The sequence below is a fragment of the Microcaecilia unicolor genome, chromosome 5, assembly GCF_901765095.1.
Source record: "Microcaecilia unicolor chromosome 5, aMicUni1.1, whole genome shotgun sequence".
In the NCBI taxonomy this organism is placed as follows: domain Eukaryota; kingdom Metazoa; phylum Chordata; class Amphibia; order Gymnophiona; family Siphonopidae; genus Microcaecilia; species Microcaecilia unicolor.
Genome location: NC_044035.1, coordinates 228,786,679 through 228,806,352, shown reverse-complemented (window position 1 = coordinate 228,806,352; position 19,674 = coordinate 228,786,679). Strand labels below are relative to the sequence as shown.

Genomic DNA, 19,674 nt, shown 5'->3' with positions numbered 1-19,674 from the left:
GGATTTGGAATATGTTCTTGTATTTTTGGTTCTTTGGGGTTGGGGGAATAAATGTTATGTTTTGTTTATGCAAACCATCTATAGTGGTTATAAAGGCTGATAATGTTAAGAACTTAAACTCTCCACAGAAGCAGCAAAGATGCTCCATCACGCGTCACATGTTGTATTTTATTTAATTCTATTTATTTTGTTTTTACAGGAAACGAACCTACAACGTGTTCATGAAAAATACTTGTCACATCCTCAATTTACCCATATTTTTTGTGCGTTAGTGATAGATGTTTTTAAGAAGTGGGGAAGTAGCTGTACTCATTCATCGACAAATGCAGGTGCAGGTGTTGAAGTTGAAACGGGACCAGAAAATTTGTTTTTTGTTTCTTCATTTCTTATTAGACTCATTTGAAGTAACGCTGGCCTCAATATATGCCCCAAATGACCATCAAGAAGTCTTTTTTCTACGGATGAAGACAGCATTACTGGCTTTTAGGCAAGGCAAATTGATTTTAGGCAGTGATATGAATACTGCATTATACCCCATCTTGATCGTTTCAGGGATATGTCAGAAGGGGATGGTCCCCTATCTCGTTGTTTCAGAGATGTGATAGTAAACATAGTAGATGACGGCAGAAAAAGACCTGCATGGTCCATCCAGTCTGCCCAAGAAGATAAATTCATATGTGCTACTTTTTTATTTGTACTGTCCTCTTCAGTGCACAGACCGTATAAGTCTGGCCAGCCCTATCCCCGCCTCCCAACCACCAGCTCTGGCACAGACCCTGTAAGTCTGCCCAGCACTATCCCCGCCTCCCAACTACCAGTCCCGCCTTCCACCACCAGCTCTGGCACAGACCGTATAAGTCTGCCCAGCACTATCCCTGCCTCCCACCACCGGCTCTGGCACAGACCGTATAAGTCTGCCCAGCACTAGTCTCGCCTCCCAACCACCAGTCCCGGCACAGACCGTATAAGTCTGCCCAGCACTAGTCTCGCCTCCCAACCACCAGTCCCAGCACAGACCGTATAAGTCTGCCCAGCACTAGCCCTGCCTCCCAACCACCAGCTCTGCCACGCATTCTAGGCTAAGCACCTGAGGATCCCTTCCTTCTGCACAGGATTCCTTTATGTTTATCCCACGCATGTTTGAATTCCGTTACCGTTTTCATCTCCACCACCTCCCGCGGGAGGGTATTCCAAGCATCCACCACCCTCTCCGTGAAAAAATACTTCCTGACATTCTTCTTGAGTCTGCCCCCCTTCAATCTCATTTCATGCCCTCTCGTTCTACCGCCTTCCCATCTCCGGAAAAGGTTTGTTTGCAGATTAATACCTTTCAAATATTTGAACGTCTGTATCATATCACCCCTGTTTCTTCTTTCCTCCAGGGTATACATGTTCAGGTCCACAAGTCTCTCCTCATACGTCTTTTTTTTTTTTTTTTTTTTTACATTTGTACCCCGCGCTTTCCCACTCATGGCAGGCTCAATGCGGCTTACATGGGGCAATGGAGGGTTAAGTGACTTGCCCAGAGTCACAAGGAGCTGCCTGTGCTTGAAGTGGGACTCGAACTCAGTTCCTCAGGTCCCCAGGACCAAAGTCCACCACCCTAACCACTAGGCCACTCCTCCACTCCATAAGTCTCTCCTCATACGTCTTGTAACGCAAATCCCATACCATCCTCGTAGCTTTTCTTTGCACTGCTTCAATTCTTTTTACATCCTTAGCAAGATTTGGCCTCCAAAACTGAACACAATACTCCAGGTGGGGCCTCACCAACGACTTGTACAGGGGCATCAACACCTCTTTTCTTCTGCTGGTCACACCTCTCTCTATACAGCCTAGTAACCCTCTAGCTACGGCCACCGCCTTGTCACACTGTTTCATCGCCTTCAGATCCTGAGATACTATCACCCCAAGATCCCTTTCCCAGCAAATAAGATTTCATAAGAAAGCCTTCATTTTTCTTCTCAAGAAGCTTTTTAATTTAGCCACAACAATTAGCATCAGTTTGAAGTGGAAATAAGTGGCAACCAGAAGATTTGCCGAGAAAGTCCAAAAAGCACATTCAACATCTGTGGCATTTTCCTTCAAAATACAGTATTTTAAAAAGTTCCAGACCTGCCCTGAAATTATTCAAGAGGAGTTCAAAAAGTCAAAGAAATGACATTTGATTTTATGCTTTTCCGCTCATCTATTTTAGAAATAATCCAACAGAGTTTTACTTACCTAAGTGAAGACTCCTGAACTCAGCTGTTCAAAAACAGAACAGCCTTAGAAATAATTGCAGAATAGTTATTTTTAAAATCTGCTATACATATTAAGTCTAGGCACTAAAAAAGTTCCTTCAAGGCATAAGGTATACGGTTAGGCAACCACCATCAAAAAAAACCCTAGATAACTAAACTGCTCTTATCACAATGATGCCCTTTCACAGTGCAGAAGAGAAGTCATTGGTCTGTACCATGAACAGCAACACTATCCATTTTCTGAAACTGAATAAGCAAAAGACTACGATCCTGTAGTTTTATAGATATAGATAAGGTTCCAACCAGAACAGCGATACTGGCCTCGGGTGAAAATCTGAAGACCATTCCAGAGTACAAGGGATAATTCTGGATTATTTGATTTTGGATAATTACTTGATAAGTAATGAAAAACTAGAATTTTGATGGATGATGTTAACTTTGTAAGATAATTTTTGTAATTCCCTCTACCGTAGAGAACTTCTTAGTCTGTTAGCCACTGTAAACCCTTTTTGGAATAACAGATAGTATACAAACATGTGCCCCACAGCTTGTGTGTTCTGATTAGTACACAAATTCAAAATCATGACTGCATTCTTATGATGCAGTAAGATTTACTATTTTCTGGCTTCCCCCCCTCCTCCCCACCAAGATCACAACAGAAATTACCTTAATAGGAAAAGGAGATTACAAGTACAAAAAAAGTGGGGGGCTACTACAATTATAAATTTGAGAATATTTAAGAAAAATCTTGTATCCCATCTATCCACAATTCTATGTGGCTTATAATTTTACAAAAATACATAAAATACAAAAACTAAATACAAAAAGGACAATAGAGCAAAGTTATACCTACCATCAAAACATAGGTTCTCAAACATAATTGTTGCATCAACCTAAAAACATCAATAAAATATATGCATTCTAGGGGAAAGCCTGCTGGAAAAATATACCTTTAACTGCTTTCTAAAGGTCAGCAGCAATGGTAGAAAGCGTAGCATATAAAGTAGGGTATCCCATAACATTTATATCATAAGTAAGACATCTCAATATTCATCTAATATGACCTGTTTGAATAAAGGTATATCAAAGGAGCCCCTATCTACAGATGGCTTACAGAGTTTCAGAGCAGTGGCTATACATAAAGGAGAATCTCCATGTAATGCAATAAAGTCATGATTTTAAATTGACTTCTCCAATTAGGAGCCAATGAAATTGTTTTAATACCGGAGAAATATGGTCAAATCTAGAAATTCTAGAAATCAGTCGTGCTGGCACATTTTGGGCTACTTGTAACACACAAAGCAAATATTGGTGAAGACCTAACAAGGCTTTTACCTTTTGTAGTGGCTGAAATGACTTCCTTTTCTTCTCTTCTGCATAGAAAGCTCTCTCTTCCTCCCCTTTTGCAATTCTAAATTCTTCTTGCTTTCTGCAAAATATTTATAAACAATTTTCAAACATAACACAAATACCAATACACCCTGGAAAACTTTCAATTAGACACTGATTGAACAAGGGGGGGCCTTTGACCTATCAGTGCCTTTCTTATTGAGAGCTACAAAATTACAATATGAATTAACAGAACTGCAAATAAGAAAAAAAATATGTTTATAGTTTAATTTGATATATCTCCTATAGAAAAATGGCCTAAGCAGTGTACAATAAAAAAAAAAAAAAAGCTAATTTATAGGGAGACTGACAAGGGAGAGACACAGGAGGTGGCTTAAGTTTAATTGTATTATCAAAATATATCATAGGAAAGGGGATGGGATTTGAGATACCACCTTTCTGTGGTTACAATCAAACCAGTTTACATATTCTATACTGGTACTTTTTTTTGTACCTAGAGCAAGAGTATTAAAAGTGACTTGCCCAGTGTCACAAGGAGCTGCAATGGGACTTGAACCCAGTTCCCCTGGTTCTCAGGCCACTGCACTAACTATCAGGCTACTCCTCCACTCCAGAAGTGTTAGAACACTAAATGTGAAGGATAAAAATATTGGGATGGTATGACCAAGGTGGCAGCAAACAAGGTGAGAGGAAGGCAGGAAAGCATGGATGACCTGGCAGTTAGTCTGGTAGAAAGGACAGAGTTTTCGGTGCTCATATTTACTACAGGTGGTTTCAACTTGAATATAAAATGGGAGACTATTCCATAAAGTGGGAGTATGACACTAAAGTAGCTTCAGTGTGCTTCATCTGAGCATACCTGACGATGGGATGGGACAAGAGATTAAGAGGGTCTTTTACTAAAGATTAGCTAGAGTTATCTGCAGCAAGGCCCACTGGAATAAAATGGGACCTGCTGCAGATAACTCGAGCTAACCTTTAGTAGAAAACCCCCTAATATCGGGTGGAATTAAGAGACTGGGATGGTTTATAAGTAATAAAAAAGTATCGGGTGGAATTAAGAGACTGGGATGGTTTATAAGTAATAAAAAAGACTGAAGAGAAACAGTGGGCAGCCAGAGCAAAAATAATGATGGGCTAATGTGAGAATCTTGAAAGAGAAAGAATAATCAATGGGGAGCCTGTTCACTGCTAAGTAGAAGAGTTACTTAGTCACATTTATTTGTAGAAGTATTACCTAACTATTCTGGATAAGCTGCAGCTGCCTGATTTAGATGAGGGGTAAGCCTTGGTATAGGGAATTACAGTAACTGAGGCATGAAATGACCAAGGAATGGACCAGAAGCAGACAACAGACCAGTTTAAGAGCAAAGTCATAAACAATCAACTTGTAACAAAAGAAATACAAATTTCATCTTTAGTTTGAAGACCAAGTTTTACAGATTAATGGAAATAACTGTGCAGGATGAAGTTCTGAAAAATCCCTCAAAGATCAAGCTCCAGAAGAGAATTTCCTTGATTATGGGGTTCATTTTCAAAAGAGAAAAATATCTAAAAAGTGGCATAAAGCAGAATTTGGATGTTTTCCTCACAAAAATGTCCAAATCAGTACTTCTGAAACCTATTTTTCCAGACGTTTTCTATGCTGTTCTTCTGCACTGTGTCAAGGGAGACTTGGACATTTTTCAGCCATAACGTAACAGAACAAGACCATCCAGGACTAAAACTAAGACATTTTGAGCTAGACCTGTTTTTAGAACGAATAAGGCACGAAAAGGTGCACTAAATGACCAGATGACCACTGGAGGGAATCGGGGGGGGGGGGGGGGGGGTGACCCCCCCCCCTCCCCAAGTGGTCACTGACCCCCCTCACACCAAAAATGTGAATAAGAATATGACTTACCAGCCTCTATGACAGCCTCACCTCAGATATTAAAGTCAGGTCTATTAGAGCAGCAAGCAGGACCCTGGAGTAGCGTAGTGGTAGATGCAGTGCACTATGGAGTGGGGGACCCAGGTCCCTATCTCCCTTTACCTGTCATACTTGTGGTGGAAACTGTGACCCCCCCCCCCTCTCAAAGTCACCCAAACCCTACTGTACCAACATATAAGTGCCCCTTCACCTGTAAGGGCTATTGTAGTGGTGTACAGTGAAATTTGGGTCAGTTTTGGAGGGCTCAGGAGACAAGATAAGGGAGCAAAAGGTGAGATGTCCACCTGGGAGCATTTTCATGAAGTGCACAGAAGTGCCCTCTAGGGTGCCCCATTGCTCTCCTGGGATGTTTGGGGGACCAGTCTGCTAAAAATGCTGGCTTTTTCTACATCCCAATGGCATTAATATCTACGTTTTGCACTTATTCATTGTTTTGTTTTGTTTGGGGGGGGGGGGGGGGGCAAAAATGGACCAAAAACCAAAACGCCCAAAGCAAAAACCTTGTTTGAAACAGTCTTTGACCAGTCTACTAAAAATGCTGGCTCTTCCTACATCCCAATGCCATGAATATCTACATTTTGCACATTCATTTTTGTTGTTGTTTTTTTTTTTTTACAAAGGTTATCAATAGAAATCAAACAAAATAACTTAATAAATGTCTTGATTAGCTTTCGAAGGTTGCCCTTCTTCGTCAGATCAGAAAATAAGCAAATGTGGTAGCAGATAGTATATATAAGAGAAACATCAAAGCATTACTTTGACAGTCTGACAGAGTGGGAGGGTGGAGATCAATAGAAATCAAACAAAATTATTTATTTTTGTTACATTTGTACCCCGCACTTTCCCACTCATGGCAGGCTCAATGCAGCTTACATGGGGCAATGGAGGGTTAAGTGACTTGCCCAGAGTCACAAGGAGCTGCCTGTGCCTGAAGTGGGAATCGAACTCAGTTCAAAATAAAACATGGAAAAGAAAATAAGATACCTTTTTTGTTGGACATAACTTAACACATTTCTTGATTAGCTTTTGAAGGTTGCCCTTCTTCATCAGATCAGAAATAAGCAAATATGGTAGCAGACAGTATAAGAGAAACATCAAAGTAATGCTTTGATGTTTCTCTTATATATACTATCTGCTACCACATTTGCTTATTTCCGATCTGACGAAGAAGGGCAACCTTCGAAAGCTAATCAAGAAATGTATTATCTCTATATATAAAAGGCAACACCAACGTTCTATGAAGCCTCCAGCCGGAAGTGTGAAGGGGGAGAGATATCCGGTTTCCCCATGAGTGTCTGCCCCGCCCTCGCTCTCTCTCTAACACAAACAGTGAAGGAAAATACAGCAAAGCACGAAATCAAATAGCTCTCTCTAACAGTGAAGGACTCAGAGGGGGGAGGGGAGAGAGGGCAGGAACACACACACTCCCACATGCACACAGAAGAAAACCTTGCTAGCCCCCGTTTCATTTGCATCAGAAACGGGGCTTTTTTACTAGTGTCCAATAAAAAAGGTATCTTATTTTCTTTTCCATGTTTTCTTTTGTTTTTTTCCCAAATATGGACCAAAAACCAAAACGTTCAAAGCACAAAACCTTGTTCGAAAGTCTTTTCGAAAATAAGATAAGAAGTTTTTCTTTTTTGAAAATGACCTTTCCTATTCAGATTTTGAATGTTTTGTGCAAAACGTCCAAAGTCGAACTTGGACGTCATATCAAAAATACCCCTCTATATGTATCGGGCATTTTGAGCAAATCATCATTATGTATAAAGAGAGTTCAGGACACACTGGTTTCATGTTCAAAAAAAAAAGTTAGAAAAACTTCAATAGTGAAGGCATTTCTACTGCTAGAAATTAACCGGCAGAGATATTCCGAATGATTTAAGCAGGGAGAAGCTCCTGCCCCCTTAAATTACCTGTCACCGCCTACCCTCAAAATTCAGTGGCACACAAGCATGTGATGCTGCTGAATATCTTCTGACCGCCACAAAAATAGTGGGCCAGTCAGGGGCGGTACGGGGGCAACATTAGGGTTATGTGGGCACCAGTCAATATTCAGTGCTGGCCCAACCTGCAAAACTAAATGGCCTAATTTAGGACAGATCAAAAGTGGTCCTAAATTAGGCCACTTAGCTATGCAAATGAAGGCACTGAATATCGGCCAGCACCTACAAAACCTTTTGTAGCTTTAAATCCCCTGATCCCTCTCCCATTCCCCCTGCTCCTACCTCCTCTCCCCTGCCTCTGCCATAAAGATCCCCCCACAGCCTAGGTAGAGCCCCCTGGGCCTATCTTTGCTCCCTGGTGGTAGGAGTAAAGCCTCTTTTCTTGCTCCTTGCGGCTGCTAAGATCTCTTTGGTAGCCTCAAGCAGCAGGATTGAGAGGGCTTTGCTCCTACCCTCAATGCCCCCACTGGACCACCAGAGAGCTACCTAGACTGTGTGTGTATGGGGGGGGGGGGGGGGTAGAGGGTCTTCATGACACAGGCTGGAGGGAGGGTGGTTGGAAGCAGGGGGGCTTGGGGGACTTAACTCCAAAGGTTGTGGGTCCCGGCCGATATTCAGCCAAGGCCTGCATAAGCTCCAGCAGCCAGTCTATCTGAAATTAGTCCCGTTACCCATTGCTGGTGCCAGATTTGCCAACGACTATCAGCCAGTAAATTTCTGAGTGAAATTACTGGACAAAAATACAATAGAAGTGAAGGCCTCAATTCCTAACCATCTAACAGCAGCTGGGGAATGTTGTAGCCATTTCCATTATGCCTTCCTATTCCTAGGTCCACTGGGATGTGCCTTATTTCAGTCATTTAAGTTTTGATGTTTAATAAGAGTACTTTTACACTCCATAATACTATGTACTTTCTTATTTTTCTCTGTTAACACTGCATTCTAAACAGTACAAAAAGTATAAATTTGTATAAATAAATGGAAGTAAAAAGTGGCTTAGCAATTAGATGTGTGGGCTGCGAAAAGAAAAGCCAGTGTTCAAATTCATTTCACATTTCTTGTGACATTAATTAAACCAGGTTACCATCTGTTGCTTCAGTTACAGAGTTTGGGGCAAGGAGCTACCAACTGTACCTTGAAACTTGACTTGAGCTAACATTTACAAAAGCAAGTAATCAAGCCAAATCCAAATAGTTTAACAGCTCCGGAATCTCAATGCATGGATGAGCGGTGCAGGGAGGAGGGTTTTAGATTTGTTAGGAACTGGGCAACATTTTGGGGAAGGGGGAGCCTATCCCGAAAGGGTGGGCTCCACAACCAGGGTGGGACCAGGCTGCTGGCATCAGCATTTAAACAGGAGATAGAGCAGATTTTAAACTAGAAACTGGGGGAAGGCAGTCGCTCAAAAAGTGCATGGTTCGGAATAAGGCATTTTTCAAAGATATCACCAAAACAGGGAAGAAAAGAGTATCCTGATAGTGAGGTTGCAATAGAGCACATAGTAGACCAGGAGTCTTTAAATAAAAAGACAGATGTTCAAGATTGCACATTATCATTGTCAACTGCTGAGCAAGATGTAAACAGGAACAGACAGACTGAAATATCTATATGCGAATGCCAGAAACCTAAAAAATAAAATGGGTGTGTCATATATTGTACTAAATGAGAAAATAGATATAATAGGCATTTCTAAGAGCTGGTGGAAGAAAGATAATCAGTGGGACACTGTCATACCAGGATACAAATTATATCGCAGTGATAGGGTTGATCGAATTGGTGTGTGTGGGGTGGGGGGGGGGGGGGTAGCATTGTATGTTAATTCTACAGGACACGAAACATCTTGGAATCTCTATGAATTGAAATTCCATGTGTAAAGGGGAAAGGGATAGTCATAGGAGTGTACAACCCCCACCAGGCCAGGATGAAGAGACAGATGCAGAAGTGTTATCAGAAATTATGGAGGCTAAAAAACTGGGGAACGCTATAATGGGTGATTTCAATTACCCTGATACTGACTGGATAAATGTAACATCAGTGCATGCTAGAGAGGTGAAATTTCTTGATGGAGTCAAGGACTGCTTTATGAAGCAGCTGGATCAGGAGCCAACAAGAAGAAGAACAATTCTAGACCTACTCCTTAGTGAAGCAAATGATCTGGTGCAGGAGGTAATGGTGCTGGGGCCTCTTGATAACAGTGATCATAACATGATCAGATATGATATAAGCTCTGAAGTACATAAGTAATGCCACACTGTGAAAAGACTAAGGGTCCATCGAGCCCAGCATCCTATCCACGACAGCGGCCAATCCAGGCCAAGGGCACCTGGCAAGCTTCCCAAACGTACAAACATTCTATACATGTTATTCCTGGAATTGTGGATTTTTCCCAAGTCCATTTAGTAGCGGTTTATGGACTTGTCCTTTAGGAAACCGTCTAACCCCTTTTTAAACTCTGCCAAGCTAACCACCTTCACCACGTTCCCCGGCAACGAATTCCAGAGTTTAATTATGCGCTGGGTGAAGAAACATTTTCTCCAATTTGTTTTAAATTTACTGCACTGTAGTTTCAATCGCATGCCCCCTAGTCCTAGTATTTTTGGAAAGCGTGACAGACGCTTCACATCCACCTGTTCCACTCCACTCATTTTATATACCTCTGTCTCCCCTCAGCCGTCTCTTCTCCATGCTGAAAAGCCCTAGCCACCTTAGTCTTTCTTCATAGGGAAGTCATCCCATACCCGCTATCATTTTAGTCGCCCTTCGCTGCACCTCTTCCAGTTCCACTATATCTTTCTTGAGATGCGGCGACCAGAATTGAACACAATACTCAAGATGCAGTCGCACCATGGAGCGATATAATGGCATTATAACATCCTCACACCTGTTTTCCATACCTTTCCTAATAATATCCAACATTCTATTCGCTTTCTGAGCCACAGCAGCACACTGAGAAGGTTTCAGTGTATTATCGACAACGACACCCAGATCCCTTTCTTGGTCTGTAACTCCTAACGTGGAACCTTGCATGACGTAGCTATAATTCGGGTTCTTTTTTCCCACATGCATCACCTTGCACTTGCTCACATTAAACGTCATCTGCCATTTAGCCGCCCAGTCTCGTAAGGCCCTTCTGTAATTTTTCACAATCCTGCTGCGAGTTAACGACTTTGAATAACTTTGTGTCATCAGCAAATTTAATTACCTTGCTAGTTACTCCCATCTCTAAATCATTTATAAATATATTAAAAAGCAGCGGTCCTAGCACAGACCCCTAAGGAACCCCACTAACCACTCTTCTCCATTGTGAATACTGCCCATTTAACCCTACTCTCCGTTTCCTATCCTTCAACCAGTTTTTAATCCGCAATAGGACTTTTCCTCCTATCCCATGACCCTCCAATTTCCTCTGTAGCCTTTCATGAAGTACCTTGTCAAACGCCTTTTGAAAATCCAGATACACAATATCAACCAATTGAAGTAAATTGGTCAGGCAAGATTTCCCCACACAAAAGCCGTGCTGACTCGGTCTCAGTAATCCATGTCCTTGGATGTGCTCTGTAATTTTGTTTTTAATAATAGCCTCTACCATTTTCCCCAGCACCAACGTCAGACTCACCGGTCTATAATTTCCCGGATCTCCCCTGGAACCTTTTTTAAAAATGGGCGTTACATTGGTCACCCTCCAATCTTCCGGTACCACGTTCGATTTTAAGGATAAATTGCATATCACTAGCAGTAGCTCCGCAAGCTCATTTTTCAGTTCTATCAGTACTCTAGGATGAATACCATCCGGTCCAAGAGATTTGCTACTCTTCAGTTTGCTGAACTGCCCCAAGTACGCACAGGAAATCCAATACGTTAGCATTTAACTTTTAAAAAGGAGACTAAGAGGCATATTTTCAAAGCACTTAGCCTTCCAAAGTTCCATAGAAACCTATGGAACTTTGGAAGGCTAAGTGCTTTGAAAATATGTCTCTAAGATACAGAGGAGAAGCTACAAAGGTCAAAAATTTACATCAGTTGTAGGTGCTGTTCAAAAATACCATCCTGGAAGCCCAGGCCAAATATATTTTGTCTAATAAAAAAAGAAGGAAGGGAGACCAAACAACAACCGGCATTGTTAAAATGTGATGTGAAGGAAGCTATTAGAGCTAAAAGAAAATCCTTCAGAACATAGAAGAATATCCAACTGAAAATAATAGGAAAACACAAAGAATGGCAAATCAAATGCAAAGCACTGATAACGAAGGCAAAGAGACTTTGAAAAGAAGATTGCATTGCAGGCAAAAACGCAAAGTAAAAACTTTTTTAGGCATATTAAAAATAAGAAGCTGGCAAAAGAATCGGTTGGATTGCCTTTAAGGAAGAAGAGAATCGTTCTAATCAGAACAATCCTGTAGGCTAATGCTGTTAAATTCAATTGTGGGCTTAGTAGTTCTGCTCTTATGTTTATAGTATTTCTTATCTTGAATTTTTGCATTGTGTTTTGCCTCACTTAAATAGTGGACTAAATAAATGAAAGTATTTACCTAGAGGAGGTTACACCTCCTAGATTTATATCTCTTTTTCAGTTTTTTGTAAAATTCAGTTACTGCTTTTGCAGTCATGTTATGTGATTGTAAAATTAGAAAATTATAAATAAAGAATAAAAAAAAAAAAAAAATGAATCGGTTGGACCGCTAGATGAGAGGGGTAAAAGGGGCACTCAGAAAAGACAAGGCCATAGCGGAGAGATTAAATGAATTCTTTGCTTCGGTCTTCACCGAGGAAGATATCGGAGAAATACTGGTGCCTGAAAATCTGATACACAAATATATCCCAGTCAAAGGAATGTGTGGGTGTAAGTGTCCTTTAAGTCCAAACCATAGCTACGTAATGTACTGCATCTCAAAAAAGATATGATGAAATTAGAGAATGTACAGAGAAGGGCAACAAAAATGATAATCAGGATGGGATGACTTCCCTATGAGGAAAGGCTAAAGTGGATGGGCTCTTCAGCTTGGAGAAGAGAAGGCTGAGGGATGATATCTCTATAAAATAATGAGTGGAATGGTAGACATGAAGTTTACTCTTTCCAAAAATACTAGGTTTAGGAGGCACACAATGAAGCTACAAAGTAGTAAATTTAAAATAAGATCAGAGAAAATATTTCTTCACTCAAGTACAATTAAACTCTGGAATTTGTTGCCAGAGAACGTAGTAAAAGCAGTTAGCTTAGCAAGATTTAAAAAAGGTTTGGATAACTTCCTAAAAGAAAAGTCCATAAGCCATTATTAAAATGAACTTTGGAAAAATCAACTGCTTATTTCTAGGATAAGCAGCATAAAATGTATTGTACTGTTTTGGGATCTTGCCAGGTACTGTTGGAAACAAGATGCTAGGCTTGATGGACCTTCGGTCTATCCCAGGGGTAGGCAACTCCGGTCCTCGAGAGCCGCAGGCAGGTCAGGTTTTCAGGATATCCACAATGAATATGCAGCTTACACAATACAAGGGTTATAATAAATGTCAGTAGATCTTACTTTGTTAACCTGCTTCAATTAGACTACTACAAATCTTATATCTAAATCAAAAATACATTATTCTTTATTATCAAAATTGTTAAACATCACCATCACATAAAATCCCACATTTCCCACATCAAGTCCCATAAAATAGTCCGTTATGTAGGAGATAAAGTCCACAATTTTCAACTCATTACACCTCCTGTTGAATGTGATCTTTGCTTTCACCATAAATGATGAATGTGAATAAAATTCACACTCTCGAGATCTCACAAGTATAATCCAATCCACTTGGTACTTGATCCGTCACTCTTCACAGGAGCACTAACACTTAAACGGATCTTCACTTCCACTACATAACCAAAGGCTTGACCAAACCAGACATGATCTTCACATACATTCTTCACTTTCAAACAGTCTCAACACCGACTGTGTTTCAATCTCTTCATCAGGAGACACTTCACAAAACATTCACAATAACAATCCATACTAATACAAATATAATTAAATCATTTTTAAAGCATCATATTGCACATACCTCATACAGCCTTTCAAAATTGCCTGGAACGCCAAGGAGTTCCCCCAGTATGCGGCTCACCGCACTGCTGATCAGATGACTTTACCTTCACTCCCAGCCACTTTTTATAGCGTCATCAATAATGGCCAATCTACTTCCTTATTTAACCCATTGGGCTCCACCGTGTCCCAGTTGTAAATCATCCTTTGTTCCCTCTTGATGAGCTCCCGCTTGCAATTTTGTCCACCTCCCTTCCAACAAACCAAAACTACAAACCGCAAATCCTCCACAGTATGTCCCAATTGTACCCAATGGGAAAACCAATGGTGTATCAATTTTTTTTAATCTAATATTGCTCAAATGCTGAGCAATACGCATCTTAATTTTTCGAGTTGTCTCCCCAATGTACCAAAGGGAACAAGGACATCGTATCCCATATATGACATTATTTGTATTACAATCAGACCGTGCTCTCAGATGAAACTTTTCCCATCGTCTGAACCCATATTCGATCCATGCATACAGCGTACTTACAATATACACATGCCCCATACTATGTATGCCCCCACGGCTCATCCTGTCCCGTTTGTGATGTCGATCTCTTCTTCGACAAAATCTCCCCTAAATTCCTATCTCGGGTACAAGAGAACCGTGGCTGTACACACAGTGACGAATGTAGGGACAACGTTGGCCAATGTCTCAACAAAGTCTGCTGGATGGATTTAGTTTGCTTAAAAAACGATAGAACACAGTTGATACGATCATCGGAATTATGTTCTACCCTCTGTGTCTCATTCAACCAGCATCGATGCGCATGCTTGGCCCTTTTGTACGCAGCTTTAATAGCATACTGGGGATAACCCCGTTCTCAAAATCTCTCTGTTAATAGCCAAGCTTGTTGAGTGTATCTGGCTTGATCCAAACTCAATTTCTTAATTCTTAAAAATTGTCCCATGGGAATACTCTTTTAATCTCCGAGGATGACGACTATCGAAATGCAAAATTGTATTTCTATCAACAGGTTTGTGGTAGACCCCAGTGACAAATCGACCATCACTATAAGCAAGATCTATGTCCAATGAATATGCAGGAGATAGATTTGCAAGCACTGCCTCCATGGTATGCAAATCTATCTCCTGCATATTCATTGTGGATATCCTGAAAACCTGACCTGCGGCTCTCGAGGACCGGAGTTGCCTACCCCTGGTCTATCCCAATGTGACAATACTTATGTAATGTCTTGGTGGGCAATCTGATGGTCTGGTTTCCAGTTGCAGTGTGTAGACCATGTGGACTATTTTGAGAACCCACTGATCTAAGGGACCAAACTTTCTTGGAAAAAATTCAGCCTTCCTCCTACTGGTAAGTCATCCAGCTTGGCTACGTTCTTCCTGGAGACAGTCAAAAGCTCATCCCCTGCTTTGACTGGGGAGCCAGCTGGGACTTCTGGGCCCTCTACTGCCATGGGCAAGAGTCTGGGTGGTCTGAAATGGACAGGAGGGTAGAGGAAACTTACACCACTACTAGGCCTTCCTTTGCCTTCAGCCAGAGTACCTCCTAGAAGAGGAGGACGAAGCAGGAGTGAGCCGGGACAGTAATCCGTATGCTTCTTGATCAGGTCGGCAACCTCCTCCACCTCATCACCCTGACAGACATCCACCAGCTATTCCTCAAATCGCTGGTTCCAAGTCTAAGGCATGCAGCCAGATAAGACTGCAAAACCCAATACCCATAGTGGAGGCCCTGGATGAGAAATCAAAAGCTTCACAGGTTGCCCAAGCCATGTGCTTTCTGCACTCCTGCTGATTCACTACTAGCTGATGAAGAGCTGTAGCCCAGTGGTACAGTGTAACCTCTGCCACCGTGGTCACCAAGTTTCTCAAGTGCAAGCTCAAGAGCTGGTAAAGAACCTATGCGGTAAGCCAGCATAGCATTCTGAAAAACCTTTCTCCCAAAAGATTCCAATGTCCAACCTCAGGAAAAACATGCTACCAACAGAATTGTATCATAAATGAGCTAAACAAACAAAAAAAAACGAACAAAAAAAGCATTTTACAACTATTTATTTATTTAGATTTTGCTCACACCTTTTTCAGTAATAGCTCAAGGTGAGCTACATTCAGGTACATTGGATATTTCTCTGTCCCAGGAGGGCTCACAATCTAAGTTTGTACCTGAGGCAATGGAGGGTTAAGTGATGAAAAACAGGTCAAAGCTTACTGGAAAGTTTTAAGATGAAGGAAAAAAAATTTAAATATCCATAGGAAAAGAATGTTCATGTGCTTATCACCACATACCTGCTCATACTAGGTGGAATTTCAGGTACAACTACCCTTCGTTTCCAGGCTTGCAGGTCCCGTTCTGTGGCTATCTGACTTCTTGGTGCATTCTGATGCATTTGACGAACACCCTCAACCTGACCATTGCGACGAAGACCAATATTGGGTGGAGACTGGATGTCTATTAAGCTTGGATTTATAAAACCTATAGAAACAAATAATGAACTTGGTAATCCCCCCAGTGGATGTCGCCCCCCACCCTCCCCTCTGAAAGTGAAACTGGAAAATAATACCAGGCCCTGTGACAGCTTCAGGAAAATAAACGTTTCTAAAATGGCTGGCATAAACTCTTGTTGGTTTATCATAATACAGGTTATGTGTCCCTTTTGACCCATTGATGGTGTTTCTAAAATGGATGCTCCTGCCACACATAACCAGTGTATAAACATCCATTTCACTATGCATTTTAGAACACGTTCTACGTCAGCATATCTTGTTCTAAAATATTAACGGAACGTGATATATTCTGAACTGAGAACGTGCATTCTGATTTGCATGTCCTTTCTAAAACACTATGGCTGTTAACTATACACCAGCATATTTTGCAATACAGTGCAATAAGTTCCTATCCGAACCAGTTTAAGTGGTTAACTAATGTAACAGGCGAACATGTCTTGTTCCAGACCACAAAGCACTGGGGGCCAGATGCACAAAGCTTACTATGCTATTAACGTTTGCTTTACACTGGCTCTAGCCAGTCCAAAGCAAATGGTTACGTAGCTAGTAATGCACAAAGGGGTTTTCCACGGCTCTAACGTGTGCCGTTAGCAGTCACCGAGAACCCCATGCAAATGTATTATAATGAGTTTGTTAGTATTCTAATGATCTCATTCATAGTCTAATGTGTATTCCAGGGAATGCACAGTTCCAGAGCAGCCATAATTTAACGAGCAAATTTTACGGCTGCTCTGGAGACGGAGAGGAGAGAAGCACAAGCAAGAAGCTATAAAGGCTGGCTGCTTGTGCTTCCTACCTCTCACTTCCAGGCGACCTCCCCCACTCCCCTGGTGAAGTGGACCTGGACCCCCCAATCTTTTTTTAAACTTTCCCTGGTGGTCCAGTGGACCACAACACCGCCCCCCCCCCCCCAAAGAACATTTTTAAAAAAAATTTCCCTGGTGGTCCAGTGGACCAAACCCCTTTCCCTGCACAGGTACACAACCCTCCCTCCCACACCCTTCCCTATACCTTTACAACAAGGTGGCAGGAGAGCAGGAGAAACAGCTCCTCCCTTCTGCCTTGGGCCTACCCGGAACAAAATGGTGGTGCCCAGGCCCTGCCCAGTGCATTCTAGGATGGGCAGGGCTAAACACCATATAAGGGGAAAAAAAACTCCTTATATGGTGTTTAGCCATGCCCAGTGCATCCCAGAATGCACTGGGAAGGCCTAGGAGCCACGGGAAAATTAGGCTCTTACCTTGATAATTTTCTTTCCTTTAGTCACAGCAGATGAATCCATTAACTGATGGGTTGTATCCGCCTACCAGCAGGTGGAGATAGAGAATACTGAAAGCACATGGTGTTCCTGGACGCCCAGCCCCCTCTGCCTTCAGTATATGAAATTTCCAAAGCAGAGTGAATAAGAAAAGGCAAAACAACATACTTTCCTCACAGAGAACAAACGCCCCTGAACCGGAGCAATAACCAAACAAATGAGGGACGTTATCAACCTCCTGCAATAAAAACAGTATGTAGTAACTCTGATAGTTTGTCTTCAAGTACTCCTGATGAGACACAATGTCTGTATGCAACATCTGTACAAAAACTAAAGTCAGACAGGGAGGGATCATGGATTCATCTGCTGTGACTAAAGGAAAGAAAATTATCAAGGTAAGAATCTAGTTTTCCCTTCCTTGTCATCAACAGCAGATGAATCCATTAACTGATGGGATGTACCAAAGCACTTCCTAAGTAGGGTAGAAACAGGCAACTCCGCGAGCACGCACTTGCGCTCCAAAATGCGCATCCTGCCGCGCTGCCACATCCAACCTGTAATGCCGTACAAAAGGGAAATGGGAATTGATATACCGCCTTTCTGTGGTATTTTGCAACTACATTCAAAGCGGTTTACATATATACAGGTACTTATTTTGTACCTGGGGCAATGGAGGGTTAAGTGACTTGCCCACAGTCACAAGGAGCTGCAGTGGGAATCGAACCCAGTTCCCCAGGATCAAAGTCCGCTGCACTAACCACTAGGCTACTCCGAGAGCTGAGAAGCCCATGGAGCTGCACAATAGATCTCTTGAAGAGAAAAGACACCCGTTTCAGCCCACGAAGAGAACATTGCCCTCGTAGAATGCGCTTTAAACGCTTCTGGCGGCAACCACCCTGAAAGCAGATAAGCAGAAAAAATTAGTTCCTTAAGCCATCGGGCTATAGTAGCCTTAGAAGCCGGAAACCCCCGTTGGGGACCTGCTAACAGAACAAATAAATGATCAGAATTCCTAAACTCATTTGACATCTGCAGATACTGCCACAGAGCCCTGCGGACATCCAAAAGGCACAATTGCCCAAAACAATCCGGAAATGCCTCCTTGCAAAAGGAAGGAAGAAAAATGGGCTGGTTCAGGTGAAAAGCTGAAACCACCTTAGACAAAAAGGAAGGCACCGTACAGTTACCCCGGATTCAGAGAACTGTAGAAAAGGATCCAGACAGGAAAGAGCCTGAAGCTCAGACACTCTTCTTGCCGACGTCATTGCCACTAAAAGAAAAACTGTCTTGAGAGTCACATCCTTCTCAGAAGCCCGTTTTAAGAGACTCAAACGGAGATCGCTGGAGCGCCTTCAACACGAGCCCCAGGTTCCAAACCGGACAGGGCGACCGCAAAGGAGGACGGGGACAAAGCGCTCCTCTGAGAAATTGCACAATATCAGGATGAGCAGCAAGGAATCAAGCCAACAGTGCTACTTGAACCTGAAGGGAATTGTAGGCCAGGCCCTTTTGTAGCCTGTCCTGCAAAACGTCTAGCAAAAGTGAGACTGTCGCCAGAGTCGGCGAGATAGCCTTTGGAGTACACCATGCCTCAAAAGTGCGCCAGATCCGAGCATAAGTCGCAGAGGTAGACTGCATGCGAGCCTGCAAGAGCACATAAGCACCGCCACACTGGGAAAAGACCCAAGGTCCACCAAGCCCAGCACTCCGTCTCCGACAGCGACCAATCCAGGCCCCAAGAACCTGGCAAAAACCCAAAATTTAATAACGATCAATGGACTTTTCCTTCAGGAATCTATCCAGACCCCCACAAGGCCAGCTGCCGTCACTACCTTCTCCGGCAATGAGTTCCAGAGTCTAACTACGCGCTGAGTAAAGAAAAACTTTCTCCGATTCGTTTTAAACCTACCACATTCTAATTTCATCTTGTGTCCCCTGGTTCTATTATTGTTAGAAAGTGTAAACAAACGCTTCACATCTGTCCGCTCTACCCCACTCATTATCTTGTAAACCTCTATCATATCACCCCTCAGCCACCTTTCCTCTAGGCTAAAGAGTCCTAGCTGTCTTAATCTCTACTCATAGGGTAGTCGTTCCATCCCTTTTATCATTTGTCGACCTTCTCTACACCTTCTCCAATTCATTTATATCTTTTTTGAGATAAGGAGACCAGAACTGAACAGAATACTTCAGGTGCGGTCGCACCATGGAGCGATATAACAGCATTATAACATCCTCATGCTTGTTTTTCATCCCTTTTCTAATAATACTCAGCATTCTGTTGCGTGGCAATAACCTTATTAGAATAGCCCTTGTCCCTCAATTGCGCCCTTCTCAAGAGCCAGGCCGTAAGACCAAAGCAGCAAGGATCTTCCATAGTCACCGGACCTTGAACTAACAAGTTCGG

General features: G+C 42.2%; 1 protein-coding gene across 2 annotated transcripts in view; it reads right to left on the bottom strand.

The window, feature by feature from the left end:
- The window catches only part of BRWD1 (bromodomain and WD repeat domain containing 1), a 523,732-nt gene that overhangs the window by 343,150 nt on the left and 160,908 nt on the right, over positions 1 to 19,674 (bottom strand). For both annotated transcript variants that reach the window (XM_030203838.1, XM_030203839.1), the window contains exons 19-20: positions 15,791 to 15,977; positions 3,579 to 3,672 (exon numbers count right to left, since the gene is read on the bottom strand). In XM_030203838.1, coding sequence (XP_030059698.1) covers positions 3,579 to 3,672; positions 15,791 to 15,977 — 281 coding nt within the window. The remainder of the gene's footprint in view (positions 1 to 3,578; positions 3,673 to 15,790; positions 15,978 to 19,674) is intronic.